General features: G+C 37.8%; 1 protein-coding gene across 2 annotated transcripts in view; it reads left to right on the top strand.

Annotated features, from left to right (window-relative positions):
* LOC139120414 (neuronal acetylcholine receptor subunit alpha-10-like) overlaps positions 1-18,918 on the top strand; it is an 89,795-nt gene that overhangs the window by 5,051 nt on the left and 65,826 nt on the right. The window contains exons 1-2 of one of the 2 annotated variants that reach the window (XM_070684814.1): positions 15,663-15,930; positions 16,131-17,353. In XM_070684814.1, coding sequence (XP_070540915.1) covers positions 17,293-17,353 — 61 coding nt within the window. In that variant the 5' untranslated portion in view covers positions 15,663-15,930; positions 16,131-17,292. Of the gene's footprint in view, positions 1-15,662; positions 15,931-16,130; positions 17,354-18,918 lie in introns of those variants that run through there. The other variant, XM_070684813.1, reaches the window with a different exon arrangement.

Below are 18,918 nucleotides of genomic sequence, written 5' to 3'. Positions count from 1 at the left end.
TTGTAAATGGACATTTTGGAGACTCGTGATGTGATGTGATGTGATGTGATGTGATGTGATGTGATGTGATGTGATGTGATGTGATGTGATGTGACGTGATGTGATGTGATGTGATGTGATGTGATGTGATGTGGCGTGGTGTGATATGATGTGATGTGATGTGATGACCGAAGGTATTGTACTTTCCATATAAGTCCTTGAGGCAGTACCTGCCTTTTGAAAGCCTTAAATTATGCTACAACTTTCAACCATTGATTTCCGTAATCAATAAAAATTCATGGGTTGGTCATGTGCAAAATTTGATATTAGAAAAACAAATCAACCAAGTATATCTACCGACACTTGAAATTCAAAATAGTCGCCATCCCTGCGTTAGCTCTGCGGGTTGTTCACAAAAATAACCCGGTAAAACTTTATTTACTCTATGAGCTCCAAAATGAGCCCCAATGAGTGGTAGATAAGACGAGTATTGAAAAGGTTTATATGTCCCCGAGGCGCATTCTACCTTAAAGGTATACAGTCACCTGTAATCTAAATATGCCCATATATGGTCAACGTTCCTTTGTATTCAAAATACCCATGTGAGGGCGCTGTTTTTAAAAAGCGGCCACCCGCTTAAAATCTGTGATTGGTTAGATTTCCTCTTTCCATGGTAACTGTGGCAAAATTAGAACAGGTGACAGTATACCTTTAACACAACATACTGAGCGACAGCCATTGGGAATTGACAACGTGAATAACACAGCGCGGTGACAATGAGTTCAGTAGACCACGCGTCACGCCATTTTGAAAACTCAGTATCGACTTTCCGAGTCATTAGAGGATCTCAGCATGCCCGGCACTATACCCTCTGAATTCTCTCCTTGCGTACGTCATTTTCGACCTGAGCGTAGATTTACTTTTCAATAATGTCTTTCGGCAGCTTGCAATGACCGCCAGGAAACAAGCAATGTTTCGCAAACAAAACGGCGAACGCACCTGCGCACCACTGGCGTGACGTTGTAGTAACTATCTGCGTACCCGGACGATATACTACGTGTGGTTTACACATTCAAAGATGTACTACTGCGCGTTCTGTTTTGCACTCACAACTCAATGTTAATAAATAACGTACTTCCATTGTATTCAGTTGTTTTACACATTTCTATATCAACATTAATTTGCTTTCATTTTCCCATAACGAGACACGTGAGAATATCTTCAATGTGCATGAACCTAAAAGGAAACAGACAAAACAAAGGGGAAAAAAGACTTTTCAAAAGTGTTTTTTTTTTCACTTGTGCGCCATAGTCTAACCATTACTCGTTTCAACTCCTTTGTATTACTTTTTTGTTGGGAGCTTTCAGGTAAACGGCATTCCAGAGTCTGGTTGCGATACTTTGCCATGGTCGATGACTCGAATAAAACAAAATACTAAATATGCACTGCAAATTATACTGTGCTCTCGACTATCGAATAAATTCCATTGGTCGTGTCTGTGTATTCATCTATGTATGTATCCGTTTACTTTATGTAGCTATCTCTTTTATTTTATATATCCATGCACACATTAAAACTTTTAAAACATACCAGTTCTCGGGATCCGAGTCTATTACTTACAAAAACAGACATCCACATATTTAGCTAGCTACCGAGATAGCTAGCTAGCTATGCGTCTGTCTATTGTCTGGTAAGCTAATCGGTTGCCGGTCTGTCAGTCTGTTTTTCTGCTTGTTCGTTCCTCTTTCTATGCGAAGATTTCTCTCTGTACATATGTGTGTCCATCATTTTCGGTTTTAAAATTCTCCTATATTCGACATAGTGCATGCGTGCCAACTGGAATTTTCGTTGGATGGCAATATTTGCTGCCGTGGTATGATAAATACTTGTCCAACGTGTTGGTCTCTGTTGATGATAGTTGTTGCGCCCACTATGTGGAACCACCATGATCTGAACTATGTAATGACGCCAACAGAGCGCGACAGTATCTCCAGCTAATATTTTCATTTTGTTTAGCGTTGTTATTGTGCGTTAGCTTTGTCGCACCTCGGCGTATGCTATGCAAGCCTGCACACCCATCTCCTCATCGCTTCCATGTAGTTTATAAATTATGTTTCAAATTCTAGAGATAGCAAAACTTTAGAAACAGTCCTTGATGAACGATAAACCGACGTGCATGTTAAAGTGGAAACTTGGCGTCGTAAAATGCCAACATGTAGGCGTTTGCGCCCACGATAGTCACTATATATTCTGTGACTGTAGCATGTTATACTGTCTCCTTAAATATGACGTTTCTTGCCAGGTGCCCTTATCTAATGTCCTGATGCGTGCTTTCTATCATTTGTGAAATATTTTTGAACACCAACCGCTGTGACAAGTGTATGTCTTCACAGATAAAGTTGCCAAACAACGATACGATTAACTACAAAATCTTAATAACTTATTTGATACATATTGCCATAAATTAAACTCTAAAATACCGGTATGATACCATTGAATTGGCAATCCTGGGTATGGTGACAATGGTGCAAAATGTATCGAAATTGGATAAGAATAAACATTTCTGACGTGCGACATAAGTGAATGTTTACAAACGATAACTTTCCAATCAAATGACAAAATCGTTCTTTCCTCAGAGAGTCAGGAATACGAATATTGCATCTGCAAAAGGATACGTGCCGCACAGTCCGGTGATTGCTCAAAGAACGTTGAACTTTTACAGTTTGAATAATATGTATGGTGCAGCTGTCGATGACATAACTTTCTCTCTTGTAGAGAGAAAGATTGGTACATATCAAGTTGACAACAGTTATCGAATGTTTTGATGATTAACGTGCATGTATACCACAAATTGATCTATGGTTGACGCGTGCAAGTACTTTAACCACAATGAAACCGCAATTCTGTAAATGTGAGTCAGCATCATACGTGTATGTATGTATGTATGTATGTATGTATGTATGTATGTATGTATGTATGTATGTATGTATGTATGTATGTATGTATGTATGTATGTATTATGTATGTATGTATGTATGTATGTATGTATGTATGTATGTATGTATGTATGTATGTATGTATGTATGTATGTATGTATGTATGTATGTATGTATGTATGTATGTATGTATGTATGTATGTATGTATGTATGTATGTTGATGAATAGATCGAGGCAAATGGATGGAAGGATTAATAGTTGGATCATGGATGGGTAGGTCGGTAGGTAGGTAGGTAGATAACTAGGTAGGTCGATAGGCAGGCAGGTAGGTAGGTATATGTGTTGGAGAAATGATTGATAGATTTTTGTAAATCTATGATATGTTTCGGTATAGATGTGCATATCGATGCATAGATTATCGCATAGAAATACTGGTATATTTAATAAAAGAATCGATGGACGGATTTATCTATATGTAGCATATTACCTTTGATGTAATCCTCATCTGAATGTATGCGACAGTATCTTCCTTTGGATTTTAGTATGACCCGAGTTTCTACAATATAGTACATACACGTTTATTCGCAATACTTCTCTAAAACTGAATCACAAACTGCAAGTTCTCCCTTTTTCAGAATAGTGAAATCATAATGAATATGGCTACTGTCAATCATTGAACTTTTGATCTCAACACGTTAGATTTTAGTCACTGAAATTTTCGGTTGCACCACTACAACCTTCGTCAGCAGAATAACCAGAATAAATTGCCAAAAGTCTACGACCTGATTTTGATGTCACCTGTCCGAAAGGTCAAGGCATTGAGATCGAGTTATTCTGCTGACGAAGGTTGTAGTGCTGCAACTGAAAATTTCAGTGACTAAAATCGAGCGTGTTGAGATCAAAAGTTCAATTGACAGTAATCAGCTACCAACACAGATGAATTTCCATGCAAAAACGAATATGGTTGTGTGATGATTTTATATCTCATATTTCAGGAAAGGCATGGATCCTTCCGATGATGATGAAAATTAAAAGTACTGATGTTTTCGAAACAGAAATTACAACATTTGAACTAGGCCTCGGCGCTCTACAAACAATAAGTTCAGTAAAGGGGAGAGACAGGCTTACACATACGTTATATTTTTAAAACAGTCAAGTTGACAACAGTGAACCGTGCAACAGTCTGCAAAAATGAGATACTTTATATCGATGGTCCAGCTGCCTTTAGAGCTTGCCAAGCAGATGGAAATGAAAGGATTTGAACCTCTGTAGAATACTGAGAATGTAAGCACTCTTCATCTACATCTGGACAGCATCCCATGGCTATTGGAACTTATTTGCCTTTGAAACGTGAGCGAAAACCCAAGTGATAGTCTTGTTGATTCACAAATGCACTCGTCTCTGACAAAGTGACAAGACGTAATAATATTTGGTGCTTTGCAAATACAATCAATCTATTTTATACAAACGTTTGTCGTAATTACCAGGCAGGAGCAAAATCCTTGGCTATCGATTTTCCTTCACTTGGCATGCGTACAGTGGTTAGTTTTGTAAACGTTGAAAGACATGCTATTTATAACACCATCTTAAGATTCTTGCAAGAGGACTTGGCGAATTGATACATTACACCATTAACGTTAAATAACGTTCCTGTTTGCTTTTACTCGACACCATAATTGTTGGATCAATTACAGCAGATCAATTAACATCATCTTAATTGGAAATGGCTTCTTCATATCTTGAAGCTGACTGTAAGAATTACCTGTTGAGGATAGAAAAACAGTAATCTGCAGACGTATCCAAGAAATTGCCCGAGGGAAGCCAATATTTGCAATAGTAGTATTGTAAATCTATGGCTCTATCCTGAATAAAAGTTACATGCAGTATTGGCTACCGTAGTATTCACAAAATAAACAAAATGTATAACCAGATTTGCTGGTTGTGCTTCGAAAAACAACAATTTGCATGAATGAACACTAAATTAAGTCTAACTCAGGATATTTACGATGTCAACAGCTTGAAATGAAATGAAGCCGTTATTCGTTTTGTTTACGAAATCTAAACGTGAAAAAACTTGAACCGACAGAGATAAGGGGAAGACAAAGTCTTTTTGTTCTATCATAAGACATTGGAGTATCTTTACTCTGAAAAGAAAAGCTGGATCAATCACTTTCCATCAAAGATTGATGTTACGGTCTGTCTATCAATGCAGAATTTTTTTCTTTCACGTCGATTGTGAATATTCCGCTCTACAAGCCAGTATACATCTCCCTCTTTATGCCATTACTTACGTCATATGTCACGTGAGACATGATGCCATAGACGTCTGCTCCCACACTTGGCTGTTGTATTAGATGATTAGGCTATTAGGTAATACCATCGGTGCAGTATGGAGTCTATGCATGAACCGTACAGAAATGGCCTAAACTTAATTGCGTAGGTAATTCGACGGAGAAAGATTCCAGTGAATTCGTATGTCTGGTATTACAGACCACTCGTCAATCGCTCTCAATGGCGTACTTATCAGTGGTGAGCGTCGATTGTCGCTAACGATTACGGCTTCGATTTGAAGTACATGTCATCATCGATCTCATCATCGTCGTCATGGGAACGATTTCCCTCATTGTCATTTGATAAGCTACCAATCATTGCTTATGCAAACATATAGTTTGTATTCATTATGGTGCCGACAAGTCATTAGCGTGATACCCAGAATTGCTTATGAGCAGTATATTGCAGAAAATAACAATATGTAAACTTTAAAAATGTCCATTGCATTGCTGATCAGTGAGTTCATTCTTTAGATATTATATCTAGTTTACAGCAAAAACTATTTTAGAAATTGGCATTTCTCTTCTTACATCATATCCATGCATACAGTAAATTAATGCATTCTAAATCAGGTATTTACTTCTCATTTTGTTTGATTGTTTGTGTGTTGTTGTTGTTGTTGTTGTTGTTTTCCTTGATGTTCCTCTCAGCCCTGCCCTTTTTCCCTCTCAAGAACTTCAACAATGTGAAAGACGATCCTTTGACGAGCACTGGCAATTATCAATTCTGTAATTTATAGACGGTCATGAGAGCCGATCGAAACAACTTTTCTGCTAACGGTCACACACTTAAAAGTCAAGAATAGATTTAAACATATAATAATTTGTATCCGTTGCGCCCAGTTGATACTTTAAAGACCCTGACAGTATCTGCTTACAGCCTTTATTTAATATTCAAGCTGCAGTTTTCTGTGCAGGCGGTTTATACATGTACGTGACTCAAAAGCTATAAGGGTCTCTGATTGTTCAAGGTGGATAGATTTGAAGAAATCGCTCTATTTCGTCAAACAATCGAAAACGAATATAAACTGATAGGCTAGAGCTTTGGTTACTTAATACTCCAACCCAACCATGCCCATTCCCGTCTTGAGGGTGAAACCAAACAATGGAAGACAACTGGGTTAAATCAAAGTTTGGAGAAAACAGATTCATTAAACAGATTCATTAATCAAGGTTAAAATTAGTTTTGCCATTGTTTTGATATTTTACATCGTGTGAGTGATGACATCTACAAATATCGAATCACTATCAAATCTTCTTCATTCGTACACGTGTGTCGTGCGTCACAGAGTAAACGGAGGAAGACGCTGAAAGATACAACACTTCAAATTGGTATAAAAAAATCAAGTTGCACGAAAATGAAAAAAAACTCATTTGCATTGATCACTATTGTCACTTGACCAATTGCATTACCATAAAGCGATCTTTACCGCGCAGTAACAAACCTGACGTTGGCAACGTAAATCAATTCTTTACAACTCTTTTTAGGTCGATGTTCCCAATCACTTGCTTCTCTTATTTCACGTTTTGATTACTAAACCAACGAGATAGATTCAAAATTATATTAAAGAAGAGCGTAGACTCACATAAAACAAGGTCAAGGCAAAAGTTAGGACTGCCATAAAAACTGCAACAAGGTTGTATCAGTTCCCACAAGACAAGGCTTGCTTCGTGATGCCAGTCTATGTATAGTTTCTATGTCGCAGAATGTTTGGCAAGCTATACTCGGCGGCGGCCTCGGACTGCCTGTAGCCAGTGGCGAAGTCACGATGTTAATTACATACCTTGATTGAATTGTTATGGTGTTGCCAGGACGTTTCTTTGAAACTCGCCGTGGTTCCGTTACACATCAACAGAGAGTTGTAAAGTTCAACGTCACAAAGGTATAAACTAACTGACAGGAAATGGACAAAATCGTTTCACTGTGGATGACCGCACATTACTTTCCAATCTCTTGATTGGTTGAGCAAACACTTCCATCTATCGACAGTCAATGAAGATCGATCGGTGAAAATTTCTCTTTTGAAAAAAAAACACAACTACAACAAACTCGCACGAAAATAACTTTTAATAAACAATAATCCACTTTCGGTTTATCAATCAATGATCCACGTCAGTAGATAGGGATATTTTCTTGGGGAATAATAATGCCTCTGGCGTGAAATTGAAAAAATACCTTTGAATGTTCCGAGTTTCTTTCAGGACCAATAGCTGTCTTCTTCCGGCATTGCAGAATGTAACGCTGATAAAATTGTCAATTAAAAACCTGTAATAATTGTTAAAAAAGTGGAAATGTTTTCCTTTCATTCGCATTTCGCCCAAGTGATTTGTATTAATTACAGGGTTAAAGGTCAAGAAAGTCACGTCATTTTATTTTCGCTGAACGGAAACTGGCGTTAGGGATGAGTGTGGTGATTTATTGAATTCCGCGAGGACGGATAGTTGAGGCTTAAAACTCTTTGCAGGAAATCGCCAAGACACTTTCGAACTTTGGCAAGGGACTGACGCGAATTAATCAACACGAAAAAAATGAGCGTGGCGACTGGCCTTGCATATTTTGAACAAGTCAGGTGCTTTAAGGAGTGAGCTAATTGTTTTAAAAATTACATCTACCTCCAAAGGAAGGAAAAGTCTTCGATACAGAGTTACAGCTTCGTCTAAGATTAACCATAACTGTTTGTAAATTTGACGTTTCTCCCGCTTATGATCATTATCATTGCTCAGCTCGAAATTTCAAATTACGAACATTTGCAGTCTGCAATTGAAACTAATCGAAAATATCTCCTTTCTTGAACTATGGCTCTTTTTTATAATAAACTTAAATACAGATGATTTTTCGGAAAAGGACAGCATACAACAAACGCAGTATAAAAAGGCACAACACAAATTACTTCAAGTACAAAGTAATAATTTCTGTTACTTAAGTTCCATGCATCTCGCAATCTTCAGTCTGACGATTGCACTCAAGTAACAGATATTATTACTCTGTACTTGAAGTAATTTGTGTTTTTATTATTAGCTCTGCTTTTAGCATCGAGCACTGTAAAATTAACAGATATTATTACTTTATACTTGAAGTAATTTGTGTTATTATTTTTGACGCGCTGCTTTTAGCATTGCGCAATGTAATTTTCCACGAGGACATTTGCATACTGTGACATATATAATTTATATAATTGTAATAATATAGATATATATATATATATATATATATATATATATATATATATATATATATATATAATGTATGTATGTATGTATGTATGTATGTATGTATGTATGTATGTATGTAATGGCTGCATGGAAGCAAAGGTTTTAAGTATATAATAGAAATAAGAACTGCAAGGGTAAATGTAAGTTAATTGCTATGACTTCTGTCTTTCTTAAACAGTGAAATCTGCATTAAGGTAAATCATCAATGTGAAGGACAGATCACTTAGCAAAAATTTAGCGGGAACTTAATAATGACATAAAGATTAAGGGCAGTCAAACAGGTCAAGGTACGCAGGCTGTAATTAATTTGCAGAGCTAGATACAGTACGATGAATTGCGCAAAAATATCACGAGCACCATTTGTAACAGATGCGGCAAACACGAGCCTGCAATTAAATTATAGAATGCCTACATGTTTTCAACGCCCACAGAAAACCATCGATGGCAGACACCTTGCGTTTCAATTATGGGTAAACAGAACACGTAATATTCGAGATGTCGTTTTTTTAGCGCTGACGGCAAACACGATTCCTTTTCGCAAAGTAGCTCAAAACCCGTCACTGGACATTAACTTCAAAAGTGATGGAGGTCGAAAGTGTATGCAGAGCAATCAATGCGTAGGCTTATATATATCGTTCAACGCCGTGAGTTATTTGTTTGCTTGTTGGACCTTTGTGTATCCGGCATGAGGAGTTTGGATAACGAAAGAGCGTCTAACGACACGTTATTGACTTCACTGCATGTAAATTGGCATAGCTGAAGAAAAAACAACGAAATACAACGGGCCTGAAAGATCAAATTTCTGAGTTTTTAACAGTCTGTAGGTGAATGCCTTTCTTTTAAATAAATTTTCGCTTTTCTTCTATATCTCATTTCAAAGATCAGATTTTCCGTTGCACAGCGTATGGCTTCAATATCATTTTATATGTATTAAAATGTAAATTTATCCACCGCTCACCCTCTTGCACTGTATAATCAATCCGTCATTTAAATTTTGGAGGAGGCTGAGGAAGTTGGATCAGGAAGTTATGTTGGGGAGAGAGAGAGAGAGAGAGAGAGAGAGAGAGAGAGGAGAGAGAGAGAGAGAGAGAGAGAGAGAGAGAGAGAGAGAGAGAGAGAGAGAGAGAGAGAGACAGACAGACAGACAGACAGACAGACAGACAGACAGACAGACAGACAGACAGACAGACAGACAGAGAGAGAGAGAGAGTAGCTCATGCTATATAACTTTTCTCAATTATAGTGGTTTCAGGATGGAACCACTGAGAAAACACCTCTACATACAAACTTACAGCTTGGCATCTGTCGCGACATTGAAGCTTTCTAACAGCGGTTGTATCCAACCTGAGTATATTCGGTTGCTGCGCACGAAGATGTTGCAGAACAGTATCATCTTACGTTATTATGTGGATACCATAACCGGCCCCTTGTACGTGAGGTGTGTAAAAACGTTACCTAATCTAAATGAAAAACATCGGTGTAGAAAGGTTAGTTTACCCTAATTTCAAAGAAGGTTCAGGGATGGTATTATTGCTTTAAAAATATTATGTTACTTTCAAAAATATTTTTTCTGGTCGGTATTTAAAAACACATTACATAAACATCAATAGCTTCTACTGTTCATAAAGTCAACTAAATTCTCAGGCTGTTGAAGGATACATTATACAGTAACTAAATCAGACCTTTGTAGAACACGGACAGTAAGTACAGTAAGAATGGCTATTCACTGAGACAATAGGAAGATTCAATAACGTTTCAAGCATAACCAAATAAAAACTAAATTTAAGCACCTTATAAAGATGATTAGACACGAACACGTTCCTCGATATTGATCATCCATTTTAACTAATGCACACTTTCTATTTGTCAATTGACAAAACTGATGAAAACTATCCACTTCATTTAATTCTCATGAATAATGGTATGGTATCTTATTTCTCATTGAATATTCATGATCGATACAAACGATGTTATGTGCTGGACTCCTGTGAGATGACCTTAGCGGAGACACTTGAACATCACGCGTTTAAAGAGATGTTCTTGTCTGTAAGATTTAAGCTTATGCTGTGTTATTTTTCAGAATTAAATTATTGCATACACAGCCGGTTTGATGCGGACGGAGTCTACAACTTTGTGCTGGCATTTTATCAAATGGGAGCTTCTGTGCACGTAATTTACCGCGTCATTGTAAAGTGCGCATGCACTGTCGTCTGAAATGTTCCCTTTCTGTTCACACGCGGACACTCATGTTTTACATTTTCGGTCAGTCTCAGAAAGCCATGGTTTGAAATTTGATACAGTTTGTCAAATTAATTAATTTGGTGTAGAGTATTCAGACTCACATAATTCAAAGCAATTGGAGTAGGGATAGTACAATTTAATTTGATTCACATTTCTTGATTTTTTTCCTGGATCTCTCAAAAGCCTCGCAGCGTGCAGATATGTGTACATCACATTGGTGCATTTCTGGGTGTTGCAGGTCTATCATAATGTGAATGATGTCGTTCTAAATGCAGATTTCAATCAGGGGGTATTTTCAATTAGGCGTCTTGTTAAACCGAATAGTTTTGTGCTTATATAAGTCCGGAATTCTATATATGGAAGAAATTGTGCTCCAAGTCACACTTGTATTTCCAATATTCCCGAGTTTTTCATGATGCATCTTGCCGATCACTGTTTGAAAGAGACAGATACGACGTTGGTGATAGCATTGTACTGTTCTTGTCAGTCGCATTGTTGAACTCTGGAGAGTTTAGTCGGCTTTTTTTAACCAACAACGTTCAAGAAGTCTTATAGGCACAGAGTGATGACGTAACAAGCGAGTGTGTTTCTATCAAGATCGAATGAATCCAGAGACGGCGCGTTTTGAATTGGACTACAGCGTGGTTAGGAAAAGATTTCTTAATGTAAGGGGTTATAAATCTCTGAGGAAAATTCTTGAAAAGTTCCTCTGAATCATAACTTTCAGACTTTCTCCTCTGGTTTATCAATTCACGCTTTGCTTATTCCTTTACACCCGCAGTGAAACTTGTTAGTCTACGAGGAGGGAATAACAAAATCGTGTGACTATCCTAGGTATTCAAAAACCAGGCACTAGCAGCATTTAAAAAAATTGTCTCTGAACGTTCGGCAACAGAACAAGTTAGTAGGCAAGGGCTCGTGGGTAATATAATACGGACTGTACTGGCATATTAATTAAGAGATAACTGTCAGAGACTATCAAGAAACAGAGTAAGTTTTGTATACTTTTCACGTATTAGAAAGTTTGTGTGTGTGTATGTGTGTGTGTGTGTTCTTATTGAGTTGACGCATTGTAGTCCTTTTGTTATGTTATAGGACATCTTGTCGTTTGATTCTTAACTCAGTATTTCTTCCTTCTCTCATTGAAGGGCTTCCTACCTTTTATTACTGCATTAACCCTTTGAGCACCAAAGTCAATTTCTGTCGCCTTTATAACATATACCCAAGTTATTTTTTTCAGATTTTTGCCTAAACTTTGATAAAAAATTGTAGCCAATAATACGGGTTTTTTTTCCATTTGGTCTAAAATTATCAAACAAACTACAGAAAATTCATAAAAATTGGTAAAATGTTGCACTAAAATTTCGGTGGGAAAAATTATAGCACTCAAATGATTAATGACATCGAAGATCTTTCCTTTTCGCTTTCTTTTGTGTGTGTGTGTGTGTGTGTTTTGACTAAATATGATTGCACTTCTATTAAAAGTTTATTACCTGTAAGTGTAATAAATTATTGAAAATGCGAGTCTTGCGTTCGTCGTTAGTGAAGTGATCAACATGTAGCTACACAGAATCTTTAACTTAAACTTGCCTCTAAATCAGTCTTTAATAGTTTCGTACAATTTTACGAAAACCCTCTGAAACTTGGGTTGGGTCTATTTTTGGATATTATGCTAACTCCATATGCAATGGAAATTGTTCTATAGATAAAAGCTAAGATTACTGACGACGCCACAATTCTGCGCGTCGCAAAAAGGTTGGAATGGCAGGTCACGGGGTCAATCGTGCCATGATCGTGGCATCAGTCGATGGGAAAGGGCTGTTCATCGTATTAAACTGCAACTCTTGTATATGAAACATCTATGGTACAATTTACAAAGAGAAATCCTCGAGATTGGTTTACCATGAAGTCAAAGGAGATCCTGCTCGCGTAAGTTGGAAAGGCGAGTTCGCAAGGATACAGTAGTTCTCATCTGCGATGGAACCGTTGACACTGAGACATTTCTGGAAGTTTGAATTCGTATACCGCAAACTGATGTCGACGATATCATGAATAATGACCAAATCCTTCATTCTCTAAAACAATGCAAGGGGAATGTTCAGATAAACCACCGAGTTGTTTTGCGCTCTGGCAAAGACGCCCCTGATTGGCAAATAATTCCGCGCGAGGTAAATGTAAGTTTTAAAACAGGTGCACACCGTATGGGTGATATCATAGATAAGGTTTGACGTTCCGAAAACCGCTTCACGTCTTCCCTCGTATTACTCCGCCGACCTAAAGTGGCATTTGAAGCATGCCGCCCATTAACATGAAGATACGAACTGTGTTGCCTCTACTACATGGTTTTATTTAGTAGTTCAATTAACTGTTGGATTGGGACTTGCTCTGAATAATCTGCTACGTTTTGATGTTCAAATTGTGTGCCATCAATTTTAGAACCAGTTGCACTGTGTGCGTAGGAGTAAGGATATCATTTCACAGATTCAAGTGGTGAGGCAAAGAATCAATCGTAGTCACCCTTCCACAGACCAATGTAAGTCAGCTTACGTAAGGTAAGATATCCAAGCTCCTGTAACGGACGTCCCATCGCGAAATGTTTGATGGCAATGCTTAGATTTGAGAATGGAAAAGTGTAATTTGGTTCCCGAAAAAGCAAGGTCAATTAAAAACAGCGCGTATAACCAGAGAGATGACATACTTATCCATTATTGGTCACCATGGCATGGCAACCACCCGTCAAATGTTAATGAAATGACACCTGCAAATGAACTGACTCTTTGTATCGAGCGTGTTTGTCTGTTTGTGTGTTCATAGCCTCCTCTCCTACAAGATTAATCGACAAGTATGGCTATGCAATGAACGGTGTCCACTGCCGGGGTTATTTATCACAGCGAGTCGCCTCCGTAATTGTATCTTCTAGACAATTTATCGCAGTGAAATTCAAAGCATGATTAAAAAATATCTGCCTGGTTTATTTCGGTTTGTGAAATTTGAGCAAATGCTCACGGTCGGATGATGATAATGATATCAACGTGACAAAAGTTTTGGTGGCAATAAAAAGCGACTTTATTTGTTTTTGCCACGAATTTGACAACTAGATCTAACGCTTTTTCGCATCTCATATAATACTATAAAATATTCAAGATTGTTCGTTGTACGTCTATCGAGTGAAACGCGGACGAGTTATCGAAAGAACGGTTTGTAGTGTGTTTCTCGGGTCATGAAGTCACGTGATAAGTATGAGAGCCAATTAAAGGGTTGTAAAATTTGTTTTTCAGTCAATAGTTAATACAAATGCGAAAAATTTACAGCGGAAATATGAGCAATGTATGTGAGGCAAACTTCATGATTGTCAGTAATGAATAACAGAATGCATCATTTATTGGACATGTTACACATCACACAATTTTTCCTGTTCTGAAAAGACATTTTTTAAGAAAATGAAGATTTCAGATATTTAACTATCAACCGTTGGTTTTACGCGTTCAACAAATTACACAACACTCGACCTTGTGTCGTTTGGAAACCTTGATCATAGCGAGAACGGCGAGACAGATGAGTTTATCATCCGGAATATACGAGACTTCACGGGATCTTGAGTGGTCGTTGGTGTCGAACAGGATGTTCTTTCGTCATACAATATCAGCGACACGTCATCAACATTTGTTAGACTACACAACTTTCTATGCGAGTCTGAGATTATGCTTGGTATTGTGATGACTACCGTCTGACACATTTTAGAACCAAACCTCGCGAGATCTCGTAGGCTCAGCGGAAACAAAGTCCATGAAATACACGTATCTTATCTAACAGTTATTTCCTTATCGAAATATTGTACCCTGCGTGCTTAACTTTGTGTGAGGCAGGCAATGAAGACAAGTTCATGAGACAGACAGTCGTGGCGTGGCTTGGCGGGAAACTGCTCCTCCTTCTGTCACTCCAATTTGCAGAATTGGTTTATGTTATTATTACTGGCAATAATCAGATTCGACTTAGACGATTGGGACTCTTTGTATTTTGCTGTTTTAATGAGAGTGATCTCATTTTCACCGTAGGCGCCGTAAGTTGCGACAGTACTCGTCACTGATTCGTTGAAAGTGATCTTCTGATAATGCACGTCACAGCAAGGGAATGTTGTTTGGCGGACTTGTGACCAAAACTAACAAAAGTACATTCATGTCGTGTATATCTCGTTAATCAATTGAAAACGTGATTTTTTACGCTCGATATGGCTTTTATATATATATATATATATATATATATATATATATATATATATATATATATATATATATATATATATATATATATATATATGTAATATATATATATATATATATATATATATATATATATATATATATATATATATATATATATATATATATATATATATATATATATATATAGTTGGTTTAAATTTGAAATTTGATTAAAAAAGAAGTTTTAAGATATAAAAAGATGGAAGGATGGGAGAAACACGAATGCTGAGAAAAAGTATGTTCAAAAGTATTGGAGTCGCAAATCTTACAGCCCTTTCTCAATATTTCTCGGTGAGAGTTTGCTTGAGTTAGAGCATATCTGATCATTTGACCTTTATTACGTCATCTTTTCACGATCCGATTGCTCGTGAAATAATTGGTTGTCATCATGAATGCTTGCAGTCACTAAATAGAGACACTGAGGGAGCGAATTTCACCCTGCTGGATAGAAGGGCTGGCGCGGGAAAGCTATCACAAACTTTATGTCATAGTTGAAATGGTAATTAATCAAAGATAAGTGAATTAAACCAATATACCTGAAAGAATTTAATTACATAGACACACCTTGGTAACCTTTCAGTTTACTTTGAATCAATGAATCTTTGCACCGTTTGCCAATATCACCGGCGATTCCTGACATGATAATATGCAAATCAATTCATTCTCACGTGACTCTAGTGCGTATTTTATGTTTGTGTTGAAGTGAATCCGGAACGTTTTTACGTTTGACGCATGCATGCAAGGCAAGGCCAGTACTATGCCACAGGGAAGACTTGGAGAATTTCGCATTCAGTCGACGGAAGGCTGAAAGTAATTACCGCATCCATAAAACGATCAGGACAAATTTTAAATGCCAAATTTGACATGGTCTTGGGGTTTTATAGCGCAAGTCGCTAATCCGATCGGAGATAGCAGACGCCATTAATGCGGGATAAGCCAGGCCGATATCTCCATTTCAAGAGCACGAGGTAGTGTAAGTGAAATTCTTCAAAGTCGATTTAAGCTATAACCTCACAGACCTTAGTAAAAATTACACATCACAGCACATAGTCTGTTGGCTATATTCCTGGATGAAACGTCGTAAATATTTGCACGAGAGCGAGAGAAAAAAGTAAATTCCTTTGTCGAAATTTAAGTTCGGTGACTAGTATTCTCTGTGTTTTTGCAGGTTGAACACAACTGTTCTGTAAGAAGTGGTTGCATTTTGACCCTAACATTGACGTCGCAGCTGAGTCCATGAATTCCCTCCGACGCGACTTCTGCCAAATCTCGTATCGGGTTGCGTTGTCTGTCTCTCTCTCCATCCGCGTTAGTTGATTAGTAACAGTTCATTTACCAGCCTCGTCTTGGTTACGGCGGATTCCTGTCGCTGCAAGCTTTACGTGTGCACACGCCCATCTATGCAGGCAGAGAGATCACTCAGAGAAAACATCGAAGGTAAAACAGGAATATTTTCTGGAAAGTGTGGACGGCGTTCGCGACTGGGAAACTTACACGCACAGCCATTGGAGCTACGGAGATTCGAGAAATTGGAGGCGGAATACGCCACCATTGTCCGCTTTGGAGCAATTTTGCTCTGCGCATTTTTTTTCCAGAAGCATTTTGCCCAGCGACGGATTTACACCTCCCTTCGCTGTGATGGCATAGAGCAGCTGCTCGAATCGCCCGAGGACGACAAGTCTCCCGTGAATTTTTCTCCCTTTTTAACAGTCGCCACTAAGGAAAGTTATGACAGATATTTCAAGGAAAGTAACGCGAGGCTGGCAATTTCTGATCACTGAATACAAAACATCCACGGTTCTCCATCATCACAACGGAGTGTCTCTATACAGCTGTGGTGTTGGTGTCACGGGAGCCAACGACCAACTTTGGGGGATCTCTGTGATACTCAATGCATGCGGTGCTTCAATCTGCGAAGTAATCGAATCATCCCGGATTTGTTTGTATTAGAAAACCCCGGCAACAATCGATCACACGCGAAGGTTGCTCTTCGTCTCTTTCGTCTTGTACTTCTCTCACCCGTCGGATTACGGAGCAAGCGGGAATCCTGTCGCTAGATAGTCGCTCTTGCCATTTCTGAAGCCAAATTGACGACTCGCTAATCTCGGAACCTGCAGACGGAATTTACACTGACGAGATATTTTTTGATATCGCACCACCAGGATTTTTTCAGATGAAATAATGATTTGTTTTTGCAGTGGCAGATGTGATTGCACTAGTGTGACACTGACAAGGTCTTACAGACGACAAGACTAGGAGGAATTATCAAGACTTTGTAAAAACGTGAATAGAAGCAATCAGAAGCCTTCAAGGAGCCGCTACGATAAGTCATGGCAGGATTCGCGGGCATTGTTACACTCATCCAGTTTGTTATTGTTCTACTTCCTTCAGGTAAAACACGTTTTGTGTATGCATGTCTTTGCAGGTTTCGGTTTGGATCTTTTCGCACATGTGTAAAATATCAGGGTTATTTTTTGAACTGGATGAAATCGGTTCATTTATGGATAATGAAGTGCGTATCCATGAATTATGCGACCTTTGACTGTAGATAGATGTACACTTTTGCAAATATTTTCATCAGCGTTTGTGTATGTATGTATGTATGTATGTATGTATGTATGTATGTATGTATGTATGTATGTATGTATGTATGTATGTATGTATGTATGTATGTATGTATGTATGTATGTATGTATGTATGTATGTATGTATGTATGTATGTATGTATGTATGTATGTATGTATGTACGTACGTACGTACGTATGTATGCTATGTATGTATGTATGTATGTATGTATGTATGTATGTTAGAATTGTGCGATGTTTGTATCAAAAATATTTACTATTTTAGCCCATAAAACAATTTTACAGAACATCATAGAAGGGTTTTGAACAACATCAACATTAACTTGGTATGTATTGTAGCCGGTTACCTTAGTGTTATGTCTGCTAACAAGGCAGAACCAACCATCAAAGTCTCCGGGGGACATACTGAGAAATGAATCTGCTCGGCAAACCTCTTCATGCGTACGTTTTTCCGGTCTTATCTATAACCACCGGTGCTTCTACTGCCATTTGGAAGAGAAAGGGGTTACAAACACGGACTAAAAGCCTCGTTTACGTCACCTCAGGTACTCCAGACTACTGCTGCATTGCTCACCCTGGGTCTGTTGAGTTGATTTTTATACAAGTATTGGAGCAAAGCGTAGATGTGTGGATTCGTCTGAGAAATCAGGGATTGTTGAACTTATAAATTAACCAATAAATTAGACAGGTGATTTATTTTTATTGACACTGCATTTGTACGAGACGCCGAATGTAAAATAATTCATTTTCACATCACAATTTGACGCTCATGAATATAAATATATATATATATATATATATATATATATATATATATATATATATATATCTAGTATACATAGACATGCATACATACATACATACATACATACATACATACATACATACATACATACATACATACATACATACATACATACATACATACATACATACATACATACATACATACAAACATACAAAAATTGTCAACGAATACATCTCATTTGTCCCCTGAAACGTGTATAGTTAAAGACGTCGTCCAATTTCATTAGAAGCTACGTGGAATCCTGTGACAGGGCAATTACATTGAAGTGCAGCATAAAAAGGCGAAGACCCTTAATGTGGCAGATAGTACAAGTGATAATCAAGTCTATTACGCTTGTGACACTTGGGCAAGAAGGCGAAAAAGAAAGAAAACTCGAGGCCCTGTTAGACCGAATCAGGTTCGAGATTCTCCGTGTGTCACTACAGAAATGTCAAAGTGTACCGTTCTAGAGTGGTATCGACGATGCTGTATCTGGTTGCGTCTGCCAGCGGCATCGCCATTTCTCTTCTACATAAGCGGATTATTACACGCGTGTAAGTCGACATACTGACACTGATGTTTTG

This window comes from Ptychodera flava, chromosome 20 (genome assembly GCF_041260155.1).
Source record: "Ptychodera flava strain L36383 chromosome 20, AS_Pfla_20210202, whole genome shotgun sequence".
NCBI classification, from domain to species: Eukaryota; Metazoa; Hemichordata; class Enteropneusta; family Ptychoderidae; genus Ptychodera; species Ptychodera flava.
Note: the sequence above shows the minus strand (reverse complement) of the source record. Positions and strands in the feature narration are given on the sequence as shown.